At 48.4% G+C, this 16831-nt stretch overlaps 1 protein-coding gene across 2 annotated transcripts; it reads left to right on the forward strand.

Moving 5' to 3' along the window:
* The first annotated feature begins 567 nt into the window (after positions 1-567).
* oplah (5-oxoprolinase, ATP-hydrolysing) lies at positions 568-15964 on the forward strand. 2 transcript variants are annotated; one of them, XM_067251383.1, is made up of 28 exons: positions 572-612; positions 707-752; positions 1337-1532; positions 1735-1926; positions 3490-3604; positions 3976-4099; positions 5461-5656; positions 5873-6038; positions 6513-6651; positions 6998-7065; positions 7835-8151; positions 8346-8458; positions 9131-9301; positions 9861-9998; positions 10198-10336; positions 10649-10761; positions 11119-11270; positions 11664-11824; positions 11939-12040; positions 12350-12524; positions 12843-13027; positions 13226-13372; positions 13522-13656; positions 13925-14074; positions 14179-14336; positions 14563-14723; positions 14842-14939; positions 15149-15964. In XM_067251383.1, exons 3-28 carry the CDS (start codon positions 1362-1364, stop codon positions 15302-15304), a joined length of 3942 nt encoding a protein of 1313 aa, XP_067107484.1. In that variant the 5' UTR covers positions 572-612; positions 707-752; positions 1337-1361; the 3' UTR covers positions 15305-15964. The 2 variants fall into 2 exon arrangements, with proteins under 2 accessions (XP_067107483.1, XP_067107484.1); XM_067251382.1 differs by lacking the exon at positions 707-752 and having other exon boundaries at positions 568-612.
* Positions 15965-16831: the final 867 nt, after the last annotated feature.

Below are 16831 nucleotides of genomic sequence, written 5' to 3' on the forward strand. Positions count from 1 at the left end.
TATTCTCACAATGTAGCATTGGGAGTCTAGTCGTGAGGTAGAAGAGCCACTAGATGGCCTTGTATAGCAAAATAAAACGGTTCTAATCAATACCCGTAGAAAAGTAGCATTTATACCAGTAGGCTATGAACTGGGAGAAAACTTTTATAAAGACAATGTGGATAACGAGTCGTAGCCTGATCATAGTGGCATATGAATTGTTGCACAGAATATAACAATGATACTGCTGTAGACTATATATAATGTATTATTCCTCTGCGCCTATCTGGTCTACTGTATCTGCATATCAACCGCGCGTCACCCTTTACTTGCTAGATGGAAGTTACATTTTTGTTTTGTTCACCCTCGTGTAATTTAGGGTGGACACGTCACTGTAGGTACTGCTGGCCAGAGACCATCTGCCTGTTGTTACTGCTTCTGTGGTATTTGTGTGAGGGGTGGAGTAAATTTTTTGACAAAACGCTTCGACATTGGCGACCTGAGTACTCGAGTTGGGAGAGGGAGGAGACTGCAGAGAGACTCCCGAGTTGACAGACGAGGATTTACCACACGGTAGACTACCGGATTATCAGAAAACAGATCAGCAGAGCAGCAAGTGCACCGACGCTACCGGTAAGAGATCATCCGTCAATTGGACCCGTTAACCGCTTTCTGTTCACAATAAACCCAGTTAGTAATAGCCTCGTTTTGTACAATATGTTCTCAGGAATGAACCAAACTGCTAGTTCACCATCTGACTTCCTACAATAAAGGTGTCGATACACTCCAAACAAGCATACATTTGATGGTCTCGGCATGTCGGGATATGGTAGATGTATGAGCGCATCACCGATGATCAGGTGCTGAATCGCGACGGCCATGTCCTGACCAGTTAGATCAGTTTGTAGGCTCTTCCTCCGGACAGTAAAGGGACGTCTTGATCTCACGGAATACACAATGCTAAATGCACATGCACACACAGGATTATCCTTGGTTGGATCCTTTTTTGGATGGGTGCAGGACAATGTCTCATGTTTTAGTATCTGTTAATTGATCTGAGATAATATCTGATAGATATGTTTGGCTTAGCCTAGCTCTACATCTTAGTTTATCTCTGCTTTAAACATTGCCTTGTCTAATGCAATAATGTTAATAGTCTAGCTTCGAATTCCAATTTCAGCATTGCAGCTTACATTATTACATGCATTTGTTCATGTGTACCTTGTATGTCAGATCCTCTTTACAAGTCTAGGGACAAGCATGCAGCTTATGTACTTCACCAACTATAGTCTTAAATCTCTTTAACTGCTCTCTCTCTCTCTCTCTCTCTCTTTTTCTCTCTCTCTCTCTCCACCAGCTTCAGTCACATTCATCTCTTCAGGATGGCAGAAACAAAGGGGAAATTTGACTTTGCCATAGACCGCGGCGGCACGTTCACGGATGTCTTCGCCAGGCTTCCGGACGGTCGGGAGAGAGTGCTCAAGCTGCTGTCCCACGACCCCCAGAACTACGAGGACGCTCCTACCGAAGGGATCCGCAGAGTCCTGGAGGAGGTGAGCCTGGGGGTTCTCTGAGAGGGGAGGCAGGTGAGAGGACTGGAGATAGGTGGGACCACAGGGAAGTTTGGCTGAAAAGGATAGTGTGTAGGCAGACATAGGGGCGTCGGTTTGTTATCAAATGCGAAGATAACTCATGATGCGACCATTAAATATAATTTTGTTGATAAAAACCAATTGAGTTCTCTCCTGTCCACAGGAAACCGGCCGGACCTTTCCTCGGGAGCAGCCTGTGGACACCTCTCTGATTGGTTGGATACGGATGGGTACCACGGTGGCAACCAATGCGCTGTTGGAGAGGCAAGGGGAGCGGACTGCTCTCCTGGTCACCAAGGGCTTCCGGGATCTGCTGCACATCGGCACCCAGGCCCGGCCAAAGCTCTTTGATTTGGTCAGTGCTGTGTGTGGAGGGGAGGGGGTTGGTTATGATGCTACAGGGGAGGAACCAAAGCACAATGGAGGCCCCTTGCTGTGAAGACCTTTTGTTTGGGCTGGTTGAGACGAGGTTGCCTCGTCGCCCCCACCCCTGTCTGCGTGACACTGATGCTGAGTACAGACACAACAGGCCGGGTATTGATACAGCTAACTTAGGACTCCTAAAAAGGCTTCGCTGTTTCAAAGCCCCAGGGCAGACAGTGGGCAAGTGGTCTGATGTCATGCAAAGGTTTTGTGTGCCCACTGCCCACTTATCCCTGCAAGTGTTTTGGTTTTGCCTCTGAGGTGAATGGATAGATGTTCACCCAGCCACCTGTGTTGCATGAAAAAAAAAACTACATTTAAATGTTTGAGATAACTACTCTCAAATTATGTTACCTCAAATGCTGGGCCTAGTTTTCCTCTGTGTTTTACTTAACGTATCAGATATGATTTAATAAACCCCCCAAAAACCGCCATAGGGGTTAGGTGGTTTCTGTAAAATAGTTCTTAAATGCTAAGTAAGCCGATTTAGTGCAAATATAAATTTTTACTAACCTTAATAATAAAAGAATATGTACAGCATATACAGTATATGTATATATTAATATATGTACGTAACAGCATCCATAGTTTCACATTTATCTGTGTTACTTCAAACAGCATGGGCCTGTCCACCCTCATGCGTCTGTGTTTGGGTTGTAACTAGAGTCTGGGGAACATCTGGACTGGGTTTTAGCCCATCGGTAGGCCTGTCTTGGTTAACACAGCTGCACTTTCCTTATATCATGTTTGGCTTAAATTCAAACACACACACACTGACATACAGCTTTACATTCCTTTACTGTGGACAGGTGTGCCTGTCAGGCATTGCTACAGGAGTTAACAAGTACTGTATCCATATAGCACAGTGTGTTCCGTTATAAGACGCATATCCAGAACAAATTGTCTCTGTGTCTCACACATGTACGCACGCACACGCACATACTAGTGCGCATACTGACACATGTTTGCAGCCAAGGTCTTGTAACCATTTGCAAGACACTACTATCTAAACAGATTGGCCCAAATAGGATGTTGTGTTCAGATATGTCCACCTGTAAAGTGTCCATTGCAACTTGGGGTCAGAGCTCTGATAAGATGCCAGCTCTTCTGGTCCACTGTTGAGAATGTCACCGCTGATAGAGATGTGCGGTATCCACAAGAGCTTATCCATATCACTGTTGTGACACTCTAGATTTTTGCACAACAGTCTTCTCGTGTCCCTGCTAAGATGCCGTGGCCTTTCATGAATATGCTGACTTTAGGCAAACAGGGAACACGAGAAATAAAAGTTGGTATTCTTGTGCACAGTAAATGCAAACTAGAATAACTTGATATAAGTAAATTATTGCTGTACACACACAGATCCATAAAGTGTAGATTTTTTTTTTTCATAACATAATATATGCTATAATATAATGGGTGTCAGAAGTGTATGCATCATGCAACCTATCCTAACCCTATGTGTGTGTGTGTGGGTGTGTGTGTGTGCAAACAGGAAGTGTCTGTGCCTGAGGTGCTGTATGAAGAGGTGATAGAGGTGGACGAGAGAGTCATCCTTAAGCAAGAGGGTTGTCATCTACCAAGAAAAGAACCCAAGCGCATTGTCACAGGTAACACATGATAAACATGACCATGAAGTGGTCAGAGGCCCTAGTCAATAACGTATTATTTACCTAACTATGGATAAATATGAAAGTATACAAATAAATTCCACAAATGCCGTTACACACAGTGACTATAAATTACATCTTCTGCCATCTGTGGCTAGGCAAGGATTCTGACAGGACAAAGATTGTCCACCACTGACTTATTTTTCCAAATCCATCAAAGAAGTTTTGCAAGCGAAGTTTATGGGTTTGAGGAGTAACAGATCAGGTTAATCATTTGCCTCATTCAAATACACACAAACCCTGCATACGTCTTGACACACCTAAGCGTTGACCTCCCCCTGTTTGCGTGTGTGTGTGTGTGTGTGTGTCAGGCAGCACCGGGGACTCCCTGGAGGTGCTGCGGGAGCTGGACCTGCAGCGTGTGGAGAGCGACCTGAGAGGCGTCCTGTCACGTGGCATCACCAGCCTGGCAGTGCTGCTCCTGCACTCCTACACGTTAGTACAGTCCAGCACTACCATACTGTAGCCCAGCACTACCACACTGTAGCCCAGCACTAACACACTGTAGCCCAGCACTACCACACTGTAGCCCAGCACTACCACACTGTAGTCCAGCACTACCACACTGTAGCCCAGCACTAACACACTGTAGCCCAGCACTAACACACTGTAGCCCAGCACTAACACACTGTAGCCCAGCACTACCATACTGTAGCCCAGCACTAACACACTGTAGCCCAACACTACCACACTGTAGCCCAGCACTAACACACTGTAGCCCAGCACTACCATACTGTAGCCCAGCACTACCACACTGTAGCCCAGCACTACCACACTGTAGCCCAGCACTAACACACTGTAGCCCAGCACTACCACACTGTAGCCCAGCACTAACACACTGTAGCCCAACACTAACACACTGTAGCCCAGCACTACCACACTGTAGCCCAACACTAACACACTGTAGCCCAGCACTAACACACTGTAGCCCAGCACTACCACACTGTAGCCCAGCACTAACACACTGTAGCCCAACACTACCACACACTAACACATTGTAGCCCAGAACTACCACATGGTAACACATGCAATCTGACACCAGAGACCCATTCAGACACATGCATAAATTCACTCAGGCAGAGAAGCACACACACACACACACACACACACACACACACACACACACAGGGGCCAGGGTTCTTATTGTGCTTGTGTGTGTGTGTGTCTGTCTGTCTGCCTGGGTCCCTGTGGTGTCAGATATCTTGCTTTGTGTGTGCGTATTTTACTGTGTATGTATGTTTTAGTGTGTGTGTGTGTGTGTGTGTGTGTGTGTTGTTGGATCAGTGTGAGCTGTACTGTATGTGGCCTAATGTTCATGAACAACTAGGATACAGCCTGCTGTTTTCTCTCCTGCTGTCTTTACTTGATTTTCATTGCCATTCGTTTCTGCAAGTCATGTCTGATCTTTAACCTATTATCTGTTGACCTGGCTTTAGTTTGTTTCTCTCAATGTGAAGCTTTTATCAAAGTAGTCTGATAGCCAGAACACACATGGCTTTCCAAGGCAGGGAATGCACAGAAAAGCCCTCTAAATAACCCGGACACAATACCCTCCCAACTAGTACGGCTCAGTTTACTGTTACCTTCCTTCTTTCGTACCTTACTTCCTTCCTTTCCTTGGATACATCCCTAATCTCATGTGTCTGGATTGGTGGCAGCTGCAGCAACTTTCGCCCATGCAGCCATTAGATAAATCACCTCCCAGAGGAAAAGGAAGAGAAGTCTTTTGTAATAAAAAAAAATGTTTCACATAAAACCAAGGCCATGGATGACACATCCTGTACGTACACACCCAGGTGGTCAGCCCACGAGAAGGCGGTGGGCTCGCTGGCACGCAAGCTGGGCTTCTCCCAGGTGTCCCTGTCCAGCGAGGTCATGCCCATGGTGAGGGCAGTGCCGCGCGGGTACACCGTCTGCGCCGACGCCTACCTCACACCCAAGATCCACCAGTACCTGAAAGGCTTCACCTCGGGCTTCAGGGGCGCACTGAAGGTCAGCTGGTCAGCTTTCTGTCTCTGTTGTCTTTCTGTCAGTCATTGTGTGTATTGTAAAACGACAAGGGATGGCAGAGAAGGTCAAAATATTTGTGTCTTTTGGATTTATTTCAATGTCATTTATATTGAATTAAAATATGCCAAACTCATAGTGTGTATCCATAGAGACACACACACAGCCATAACAAACATCCACCCCCTCAACCCCACCCAGGACGTGAACGTGCTCTTCATGCAGTCGGACGGAGGGCTGACTCCCATGGAGCAGTTCTGCGGCTCGCGGGCGGTGCTTTCGGGGCCGGCGGGGGGCGTGGTCGGCTACGCCGTCACCTCCTACAGCCAGACGGAGGAGAAGCCTGTGATTGGCTTCGACATGGGGGGTGAGGAAAAGGACAGGAAAGGGACAGATGGGGGGGGGAGCAGGGTTCTGGGGGGAGGGGGGGGGACTGAGAGGGGGGTGTCACAATAGAAGAGGAAGGAAGAGAATAGGAAGACAATTAGGATGCGAGGGTGGGGGGAGGAGGGGGTGCGAGGGTTGTAGAGGAAGTAGGCTGTATTGGCTGGAGGTCAGACTGGAGGTGTGAAGGTGAAGTTGGGGGAGAGAGGTGCGAGCTCATGTGAAGAGACCAGGCCAGGGCATAGATACCAGCCAGGTAAGAGTGAGAGCTGAGAAGAACAATGAGAATTTGGGTAAACTGACACATTTTGTATCTACAAAAATAACACCAGAATCAACCCACATACATAAACCATCAACAAGTCTGGACCTTGATTCAATATTCAAACGATCATTACGGGGGGAAAGAAATAACGTTGCTGTGTTCCCCCCCCCCCCCCCCCCCCCCCCCTTGCAGGAACGTCCACGGACGTGAGCCGCTACGCCGGACAGTACGAGCACGTGTTCGAGGCCACCACGGCCGGCGTCACCCTGCAGGCCCCTCAGCTGGACATCAACACGGTGGCGGCCGGAGGAGGCTCCCGCCTCTTCTTCAGGTCAGGACCTGGGGACGATGACGGGGCGATGACATGCACTGTCACAGGGAGAGGAGAGACTAGGGCATGTCTTATATACATTATATAACTCAAGAGCCAAGCCGAGTTTTTATGTTTTATTTTTGAAGCTGGCTTTAGTTCTCTTCAAATCTACTGCTGTATGGTTGCCTTTTGCTGTATATTTATGGATCTATTACTCAAATGGGGTTTTACATTGTAGTTTCTGCACCTATGTATTCCTTGTTCAATCATTAATCATCAGCACTGGCTTACCTAGTGCAGTTTAAGAAACGTTCAAAAACAATAAATAACTGACATAGTTGAACGCCCCCTCCTCTCCCTCCAGGTCGGGTATGTTTGTGGTGGGGCCGGAGTCTGCTGGTGCCCATCCAGGTCCAGCCTGCTACAGGAAGGGTAAGACAGCCGGCTCTCTCCTTTCTCTCTCCTTTCTCCCTCCTTCCCCACCCTCACCTCCTCCCTCTCTCTTAGTCAGGATAGAAGCCCTCCCTCCTCCTCTCTTTCCTCCTGCCCCCCTCTCCCTCCCTCCTCCCTCCCTCCATTCATACAGGCCTGTTAGATAACACATTCCCCACTGTTTCCCACAGGCCTGTCCTGCCCTTTGCTGAAACCTTAACCTTTTATCCTCTCTGCACACGTTTTTGGCCCATCATTTTTATACCGGCACTCCCTCTTTACTCTCCCCCTGCCCCCCCCCCCCCCCCCCCCCCCCGGATATTTAAACATGTCTTTAATCCATTCCACTCAATCAAATTGACATCTCCTATACCCCAAGCCCTGAGCTGTTCTCTTCCCCTTTTACTCTCCTTGTGTGAGTTATGTGGCATAACTCCAAGTCTCAGTTGTGACTTTAGTTCAGCTCTGCACACACAAACACACACACACACACACACACACAGGGCTCCAGTTGAGTAGCTTGAACTGTAGCTTGAACACTTACCTACTAGACTGTAGCTACTCCTGTTGTGATTCTACCTATGATGGAAATCAACTGTGAACCACACTATGACACCATTGCACAGTACAACAGATTGAACCTTATTGAAAACTGAGAGGCCTTTTCAAATCTTCATTAAGACGTAAATAAATCAATAGACCTATAGGTATTTAGGTTTTAAGTTAATGAATGTAGAAGTGTAATGTTATTGTGCGTGGGTTTCCTCAGGTGGCCCGCTGACGGTCACAGATGCTAACCTGGCTCTGGGCCGCCTGCTGCCCTCCTACTTCCCCCGGATCTTTGGCCCTGGAGAAGACGAGCCGCTCTCCACCGAAGACACCATGAGGCACTTCCGCCAGCTCACCCGCGAGATCAATCACTTCCTGTCCACCAGCCAATCGCAGGCCAGCGCCAATGGGGCCGCCAATTCCAACTACGGCAAAACCCAGGGCAGCAAATCTGAGATGAGCGTGGAGGAAGTTGCCATGGGTTTTGTCCGTGTGGCAAACGAGGCCATGTGTCGTCCAATCAGGGCCCTGACCCAGGTAATGAGATTCTAGGCTTCCTTCTAGGATTCCTTGTAGCAAAAATGAATAATAGACTCACCATACTACACCATTCCTTTGAGTAGTTTAAGCATCTAATTGTTATTATAAATCTCCATCTCTCCCCCCATTCTATCTCTTTTCCATTCTCTGTCTCTGTCTCTCTCTATCTCCGTCTCTCTCTCTGTCTGCAGGCCAAGGGGCACGATACGTCCCAACATGTGTTGGCTTGTTTCGGCGGAGCGGGCGGCCAGCATGCCTGCGCCATCGCGCGGGCCTTAGGGATGAAGAGCGTCTTCATACACAAGTGAGCTCTGTAACCCACGTGGGCGTGCGTGAGAGGACACGTGTGTTTGCCCTGCATACTGTACACGTGTGGGCCGGGGCTGAACGACAGGTGTTCCTCCAGAAAGACGTTGACATGCGTGTCGGGCACAGTTGGCACCACAGAGGCTCCAGTGATATGTGACTCTCAGGGCGCTTGGCAGTGGGCTGTTCTGTTCTTGTTTAGTGACTTATGGCATCCGAGGCAGAGCAGGTGTCCAGAATCTTCCGTTGCCTTACCGGCGGTTGGTAATTTATGATGGGTTTGATCTGTGCATGTCTGGTTGAACTACTTTCTTTGTTTCATGTGTCTGTTCAGTACATGACTGTAAAGGAAGTCTGTGAAAGAGAGCTGGGGAGACCATTTTCTTAAAGCTTAACATTCTGGGGTTAATTTGTTATGGTGGTCTGGATTCAAACTGATCTAATTTCCCCTCAGTGAGTGCACTGCTTCTGCAGTCAACAATGTTACACTGTGACATTGTCAAAGACAAATGAAAGGACCATAGAGAAGGACAGTCAGACTGTCAGGACAGTTATGACTGTACAGTACTGTTGAGGCTGTGTTACTGTGTTCTATTCTCCATATAACCACCAGAATGTGTGTGTGCCCTTCCCTGTGTTTGCCTGTGTTTGCCTGTGTGTGTACATGCAGGTACAGCGGTGTGTTGTCGGCCTACGGCTTGGCCCTGGCTGACATGGTGGAGGAGGTGCAGGAGCCGTGCTCCCTCCAGTACGAGCCGCGCTCCTTCTCCGACCTGGACCGCAGGGTGGAGCAGCTCTCCCAACGCTGCCAGCACACCCTGCAGGACCGGGGCTTCAGCGGGTCAGACACACACACACTCTGCAGTACACCCTTATACACACACTCACTCTGTAGTATACTCTTATACACACACTCACTCTGTAGTATACTCTTATACACACACGCACACACTCTGCAGTACACTCTTATACACACGCTCACTCTGTAGTATACTCTTATACACACACGCACACACTCTGCAGTACACTCTTATACACACGCTCACTCTGTAGTATACTCTTATACACACACGCACACACTCTGCAGTACACCCTTATACACACGCTCACTCTGTAGTATACTCTTATACACACACACACACACTCTGCAGTACACCCTTATACACACGCTCACTCTGTAGTATACTCTTATACACACACACACTCTGCAGTACACTCTTATACACACACTCACTCTGTAGTATACTCTTATACACACACTCACACACTCTGCAGTACACTCCTATACACACACTCTCACTCTGCAGTACACTCCTATACACACACTCTCACTCTGCAGTACACGCTTACACATATACATACATGTCTGTCTCACACTCTCATCTTTACGTCTCTCTCAGATCGCAGATCAGCACCGAGGTGTTCCTCCACCTGCGCTACGAAGGAACTGACTGCGCTCTCATGGTGACGGCCACCGGTTACCCTAGCAACTCCAAGTCCTGTCGCTCTGGTGACTTCCGCAGTGCTTTCACTAAACGGTGAGCATAGGCAGGACCAGGTAGCGGTTGATCGGTCTGTAGATTATGACAGAGCTGACTGTTTGTGGTGCTCCGAAGTCTGAAGTCTTTTGAACTCTATTAACACATTTCTCTGCATCTAAATAAGTCCTAATGACTGCAACAGGTTGTAAAAGAACTCTTGTGCCTCTCTCTCTCTCTCTGCCTCCCTCCTCTTTAGCTACTTGAAGGAGTTTGGCTTCACTATCCCAGAGCGGCCCATAATGGTGGATGACATCAGAGTGAGGGGTTCTGGGAAGTCAGGCATCAGATCCATGACCACGGCCAAGTCTGCACATGGCCACGCCAAGCCCACCACGGTACGACACGACACACAGATGGAACCCACTTCACCACCTTTTCCAGTTTACTTCCCTATTTTTGAGGACCGAGAGAACATTTGTAGTTTTGAATGTTTCACTGAGAATACAGACGAATTAATTGGTTTGTGAGTTGATAAATGGCCTACCATAACTTGGGTCAGTCACACACTCAAGGGTGCAAAGCACAGTAAATATAGAATATACATCCCAGATATTGTGTCGGTTTTCTGACATATTAACGTCATGTCTGGTGCAGCGGCCACAGGGTAAAAACTGTCCCTCAAGTGTGTTTTTTACTCTGCTGCCAAGGTGACCAAGTGTTACTTTGAGGACGGTTACCTGGACACCAGCGTCTACCTGTGGGAGGAGTTGCAGTGCGACTACAGCATCCAGGGACCAGCCATCATCATCGACAAGAACAGGTGGGTGTCTCCATGGTAACCTCTATCATTAGTAAAATGCTACACTTGAATTCATTGGGAAATATTTACATTGCAAACATTGACCTATGACTTGTGTGTATTTGAGTGGCTGAATTATTCACACTACTCAAAACAAATGAACACAAAACAAAGTATTGCTATCAAGCAATTTCATTACATTGTATACATTTTGTCACCACCAATCATCTCTTCTGTTACTTATCTAGTAAGCATAAGGGGTTCCTTATACATAAGTTGACTAAACAAAAATCCAGCCACACAAATGTTTTTATTGACTTTCAAACTTGATCTTGAGGTTATATTGAAGTAGTCTGTTGGTTTTGCCTCCCCTTGCAGCACCATCCTGGTGGAGCCCAGCTGCGTGGCTCAGCTGACGGCAGGGGGGGACGTGCGCATCGCGGTGGGCTCCGACCCCCACTGCGCCCTGGGCACAGAGCTCAACACCGTGCAGCTCTCCATCTTCTCCCACCGCTTCATGAGCATCGCAGGTCAGCTGGACGGAGAAGAAGAGGGGAAGACACAGAAGTTGAGAGTTGGATAGGAAGTAGGAAAGAAAAAGGGAAGGGAATGGGGTGGAGAGGAAGATGAGGATGAAGGGATGAGAAGAGTCTGGGAGGGAAAGTGTTGAAATGTGCTGTACAAATACACTTGCCTTGCCTAAGTTCGGTTAGTATTAAGCCCTAAGCTAGATACTGCGATGTGAAAAGGAGGAGAGCAAAGCAATAGAAAGAGGTGGGGAGGGAAGGCAGGGAGGGGCAGAAAAAGCCACCGGGTTCATAAATGAAACCCGCGGACAGAACAGGGAGAGGGGACAATGTGTCGTGGTAGGAGTTCCTAGCTTTACTGAGACGCTTTTTTCCTGCGCCCTCTCCCCCCCACAGAGCAGATGGGTCGAGTGCTTCAGCGCACCTCCATCTCCACCAACATCAAGGAGCGCCTCGATTTCTCCTGCGCCGTCTTCGGCCCAGACGGGGGCCTCGTATCGAACGCACCCCACATCCCTGTCCATTTAGGGGCCATGCAGGAGACCGTGCAGTACCAGGTGTGTGTGCGAGCAGCGTGCGCGTGTTACTATGGAAAACGTCATTGTTCCTATCGCTCCCCTTCATCACGCTTTCTTTGAATCTTCCTTTCCTTCTCTCCGTCTGTCTTCCAGATCAAGGCTCTGGGGGGGAGTCTGCGGGAGGGGGACGTGATCCTCAGCAACCACCCGTGTGCCGGGGGGAGCCACCTGCCGGATCTGACCGTCATCACCCCCGTGAGTCAGCCCTCAGGCCGTGCCAACCCTCGCCTCTCGCCCGTCCGCGCTGCGGCCGATCAGGGCTTTGCCTCGTTTTCCCTGTTCGTGTCCTCCATATTTCTGTCATTTCTTTTCTTGCTGTTCTTTTATTTTATTTTTTTACCTCTTTCACTTTCTTTCTTCGAAAGGTTTGATTTACTCTTGATTCCGTCCTCTTTCTCTCTCTATATTTTTTATAACTTTCTGCCTGTCTCTTTGCTGTCTCATTTGTCTCACCTCTTTCTCTCCCCCCCCCCCCTCCATCTCTCCACCCCTCCATCACGCCAGGTGTTCAGGAGAGGTGTGAGTGGGCCGGTGTTCTTCGTGGCCAGCAGGGGGCACCATGCTGACATCGGGGGCATCACTCCAGGCTCCATGCCCCCACACTCCACCACCCTGCAGCAGGAGGGAGCCGTCTTCACCTCCTTCAAACTGGTCACCGGGGGAGTCTTCCAAGAGGAGGGTGAGTACACGATCATGGAGGAGGGAAGAGAGGAAGGGGAGGGGAAGTGGGTGCATTTGGCCGAGGGCCACTTTGCTGTGTCGTATCCTGTGGACAGGGATGGGGTTTCTATGTGTTGTCTTGATTTTGGGGGTTTACTTGCACAGTGAATAACATGGTTGGACCTGAGGGGGTGTAACCAAGCTGTGGAGACTGGTTTAAAATCCCCTGCAATTCACATATTCTGGAATTCAAAGGAGAAATGTCAATAGAAGCTCACTGTCTCCAAGGCCTGTCTCTCTGTCTCTCTCTCCCTCCCTCTCTCCCTCCCCCCGACAGCTGTAACTGAGGCCCTCATGGCTCCGGCTCAGTACCCAGACTGCTCGGGGACACGCAATCTCCATGACAACTTGTCGGACCTGCGGGCTCAGGTGGCGGCCAATCAGAGGGGCAGTCAGCTGGTGGGGGAGTTGATTGACAGCTACGGACTGACCGTGGTGCAGGCTTACATGGGCTACATCCAGGTGAGGAGAGAGTCTCTACTCTGGTGTGTGTGTGTGGAGGGTGGGGTTGGGGGGGTTAGTCGTGAGGGGTATTGTAGCTTATGTAACTCAGTGAGAGGCTGTTGTGTTTTCTTAGACCATGTCACATTTCATCAAGAGTTGGACAGTGCACTTGAATTAAATGGTGTGCGTGTGTGTGGGGGAATGTGCGGCTTTCAGAGCAACGCAGAACTGGCAGTCAGGGACATGCTGAAAGATTTTGCTCGTCGCCGGCTGCAGCAGACCGGCTCCCTAGATGTGGAAGCGGAGGATTTCATGGACGACGGAACACCAATCAGGCTGCGGGTCCAGATCAACAAGGATGAGGTAGGCGGAGACCGTGTACCCTAACATGGTTGACTGTCATAACCTTTTTTGTTGTTGTTTAAGCATAAGTACATTTAAACTACAATGAAATAAATGCAAAAGATTGAAAGTCTCTTTCTGTCTTTCTACCCATCCATCCTGGGTTTCAGGGTAGTGCTGTGTTTGACTTCACTGGGACTGGCACAGAGGTGTGGGGCAACTGTAATGCTCCCCGAGCCATCACCTTCTCAGCCCTCATCTACTGCCTGCGCTGCATGGTGGGCCAGGATATCCCCCTCAACCAGGTGAGACGGCAGACAAACTGGATACTAAATAGACCATGGTTCAGAAAAGATATATGGTAATTACTGACCTCTGGTTGTCATGGTTGGATATTACAATGTGAAATTTTTGATACAGGGCTAATGTTTTTTTATATAAGAAATATTAGTCCACAGCAATAAGGTATTTAATGGTGCAATATAATGCTATTCTCTGCAGTACAGTGCTCTGAAAGCTATCCCACACACAAAGACACTGGCGAAATGTTTAAACACGCTCTTCGTTTTTCAGGGTTGTCTCACGCCTATCAAGGTAATCATCCCCCCAGGCTCCATCCTGCAGCCTTCCCAGAATGCAGCTGTGGTGGGCGGGAACGTGCTGACGTCCCAGAGGGTGGTGGACGTCATCTTCCGTGCGTTTGAAGTCTGTGCGGCCTCACAGGTCAGAGAGAAAAGAAAGCCAGTTAATCCTCTGCTGTTTCCTTTTGACTTTGGAACGCGTGTTGATCCCTTGTGTTTTCTCTTTGTTCTTCCTCCTTCTATCAGGGCTGTATGAACAACGTGTCATTCGGCAGCGAGAAGAGCGGTTACTATGAGACCGTTGCCGGGGGAGCCGGGGCGGGTCCGGGGTGGAACGGGCGGAGTGGTGTCCACAGTCACATGACCAACACCCGCATCACTGACCCAGAGATTCTGGAGAAGAGGTGGGCCAACGAAATTCAACATCTGTTCTCTCATTGATATCTGTGCTTTTCACACTGAAAGAAAACATGTATTTCCTTGTGTGATCATTTACATCCCAATACCACATTCCAATACTCTTGCACATTTCTCCTCAGATTATGTATCCCCCTTTAATCAGATGTAAAACCTAACTAAAAAGCATATCTGCCTCCCTCTTGTTCTGACCTGCGTTCTCCTCCGGGTCAGGTACCCTGTGATTCTGGAGCAGTTCTCCCTCCGGCCATGTTCCGGGGGCGCAGGGGAGTACTGCGGTGGAGACGGGGTTGTCCGCAAACTCCTGTTCAGAGACAAGGTGGTTCTGTCTGTACTAACGGAGAGGCGCTCCACACGGCCCTACGGCCTTAAAGGTAACTTCTTTATGACCTTTTCTATAAAATCTTAGTACACCAGGCTGAGAGAAACTGTCTGTCATATGCCATCACTCGATATAGCATGTCCTCACCACCCCATCTCTCTCCTCTTCAGGGGGGGAGTGTGGGGCCTCAGGGCTGAACCAGCTCCACAGAGCCGATGGGAGAATTCTCAACATGGGGGCCAAGACCACCGTGACTCTGGAGCCAGGGGTGAGCAAGCGTGTCTTGTGTATAGTCTATGTACGTATGGCTTTGTTTGTGTGGGTTCACTTGGATGCATGTGGTTTGTATGAGCTACATGTAAGAATCTGTCCACTCACTACCCATGAGCCGTTGCTACACGAGGCACCAAACACCAAAATATTGGGGCGGCTTACATTGAAATACACAGCTCACCTGCCCTCCTCTCTCTCTCTCAGGACATGTTCTGCCTGTACACGCCCGGGGGAGGGGGCTACGGCAGTGAGGAGGAGGCCGGCTATGGGAGGCCCCAGGCCAAGCGCCAGCGCACGAACGAGCCCTTCCCAGAGAGAGGCAGCGTGTTTGAGTACCGCAGATCTCAGGAGAGTGTGTGAGAGAAGGATGGAGATAGAGAGATAGAGATTGAGAGGAACCGGGGGTCAGAGAAAACAGAAGACATTACTGTGAGTAGAGAAAGGGATGGGACAAAGATTGAGTGAAAGTGAATGGAGGCCGGGAAGATTGAAAATGATTCCTGCACCAGCTCAGTCGTACCAGTCAATTCTTTGTTCTAACAAATTCACACGTTCTAAAATCTTTTTGGTGTTTTACTAGTTCGTAAAAAAAAATATATATTATTATAACAGAAGCTGCTCAAGTCCTCTTTTGTGAGGATCCCTAACTGCATTCAACGCTACAGCTTGGTGCAAACATTTAGAAACCCTTGTTATTTCATCTAGCACACATCTATCAGACCTTCAAGCAAAGTGACACTCTCCTCTCAACTAGACTCTCTCGTCTGCTCCTTCTCACAACTTTTCTAAACTGTTTATCCCAGTGAAAAACAGGATCCAAGTACTCTGAGAAGTACATTTGGACAACATTGAATGTGAATACACATTTTAGTCTCATTAGAAATGGTGCTGAACTTGAAGATTTGAATAATTTTTCCAGTGAAATGAAACTCAGATCTTTACAATTCTAGTTAGATATTACTTATCCGCAAATCTGTAGTTTGTTATACCAGAGGAAAATAAAAATATTTCTAAAATAAAGCATTTTTATTGTTTTCATCCATAGGAGCGTTTGTGATTGTTCACATTTGAAAAGCTCACTTTGAAAGTAGAACAAGGACCCATAAAGTCAGACACATAGAAGTTTTACTATCATTACTACATTCACAAACATGACAACATTACCTATCCATAGGTTTCGTAATATTTTACAGTGCCACCCAGTGGCCAAGGCACCACATAACATCCTATGACTGCACACAAATCTGCTGAGTCACTAAAAAGCTCTCCACTCCAAAGTGAACGTACCTGTCCCCTCATCATTTGGTTACATGAAAAAGCCAAGAAATGCTTGCAGGCAATCTCCGATTTTACACAATCCTTCGTAGGGAATTGTAGCTTTTTACAACATCAACAAAGATCCAAGCACCCCCCCCCCACACACCCCCACCTCCCCCAATATGAATTCCTAGGAGTCACAGGGGCATTCTGGGAGAGATAAGCCACAGCATGGGGGGCTGTAGTTTAGGAGGGGGAGGGTGATCGGAGTAAAGGAAGGGGGCGGAGGGCAGGAATCTGTGGGCAGCTGATGGGGAGATAGTGAACATTGCTGCCGGCAGGAGGTAGACGACTGGCATACTCATAGATGTAAATGAGCTCCTGGGACTGGGGCCTCTGGTCTGCGCACAGGAAGTTTGGGTTGGGGATCAAAGGTAGAATTTCTGCATTTACGGACCACAAGTCCTGTGTCAAGTAATTCTGGTGTGCTCTTTAAGAGACAGTCTTTGGTTCAGCTCTCCTCCTGCATTAGCTGATGCAGTGGAGTTGGTTATTTTCTATTTAGACGGTAGACATCTTTCTTTGTGACATTGTGGGACACTGTAAAGAGGGTAATCCACTCTGAACTGT

The sequence above is a fragment of the Osmerus mordax genome, chromosome 15, assembly GCF_038355195.1.
Source record: "Osmerus mordax isolate fOsmMor3 chromosome 15, fOsmMor3.pri, whole genome shotgun sequence".
Lineage (NCBI taxonomy): Eukaryota > Metazoa > Chordata > Actinopteri > Osmeriformes > Osmeridae > Osmerus > Osmerus mordax.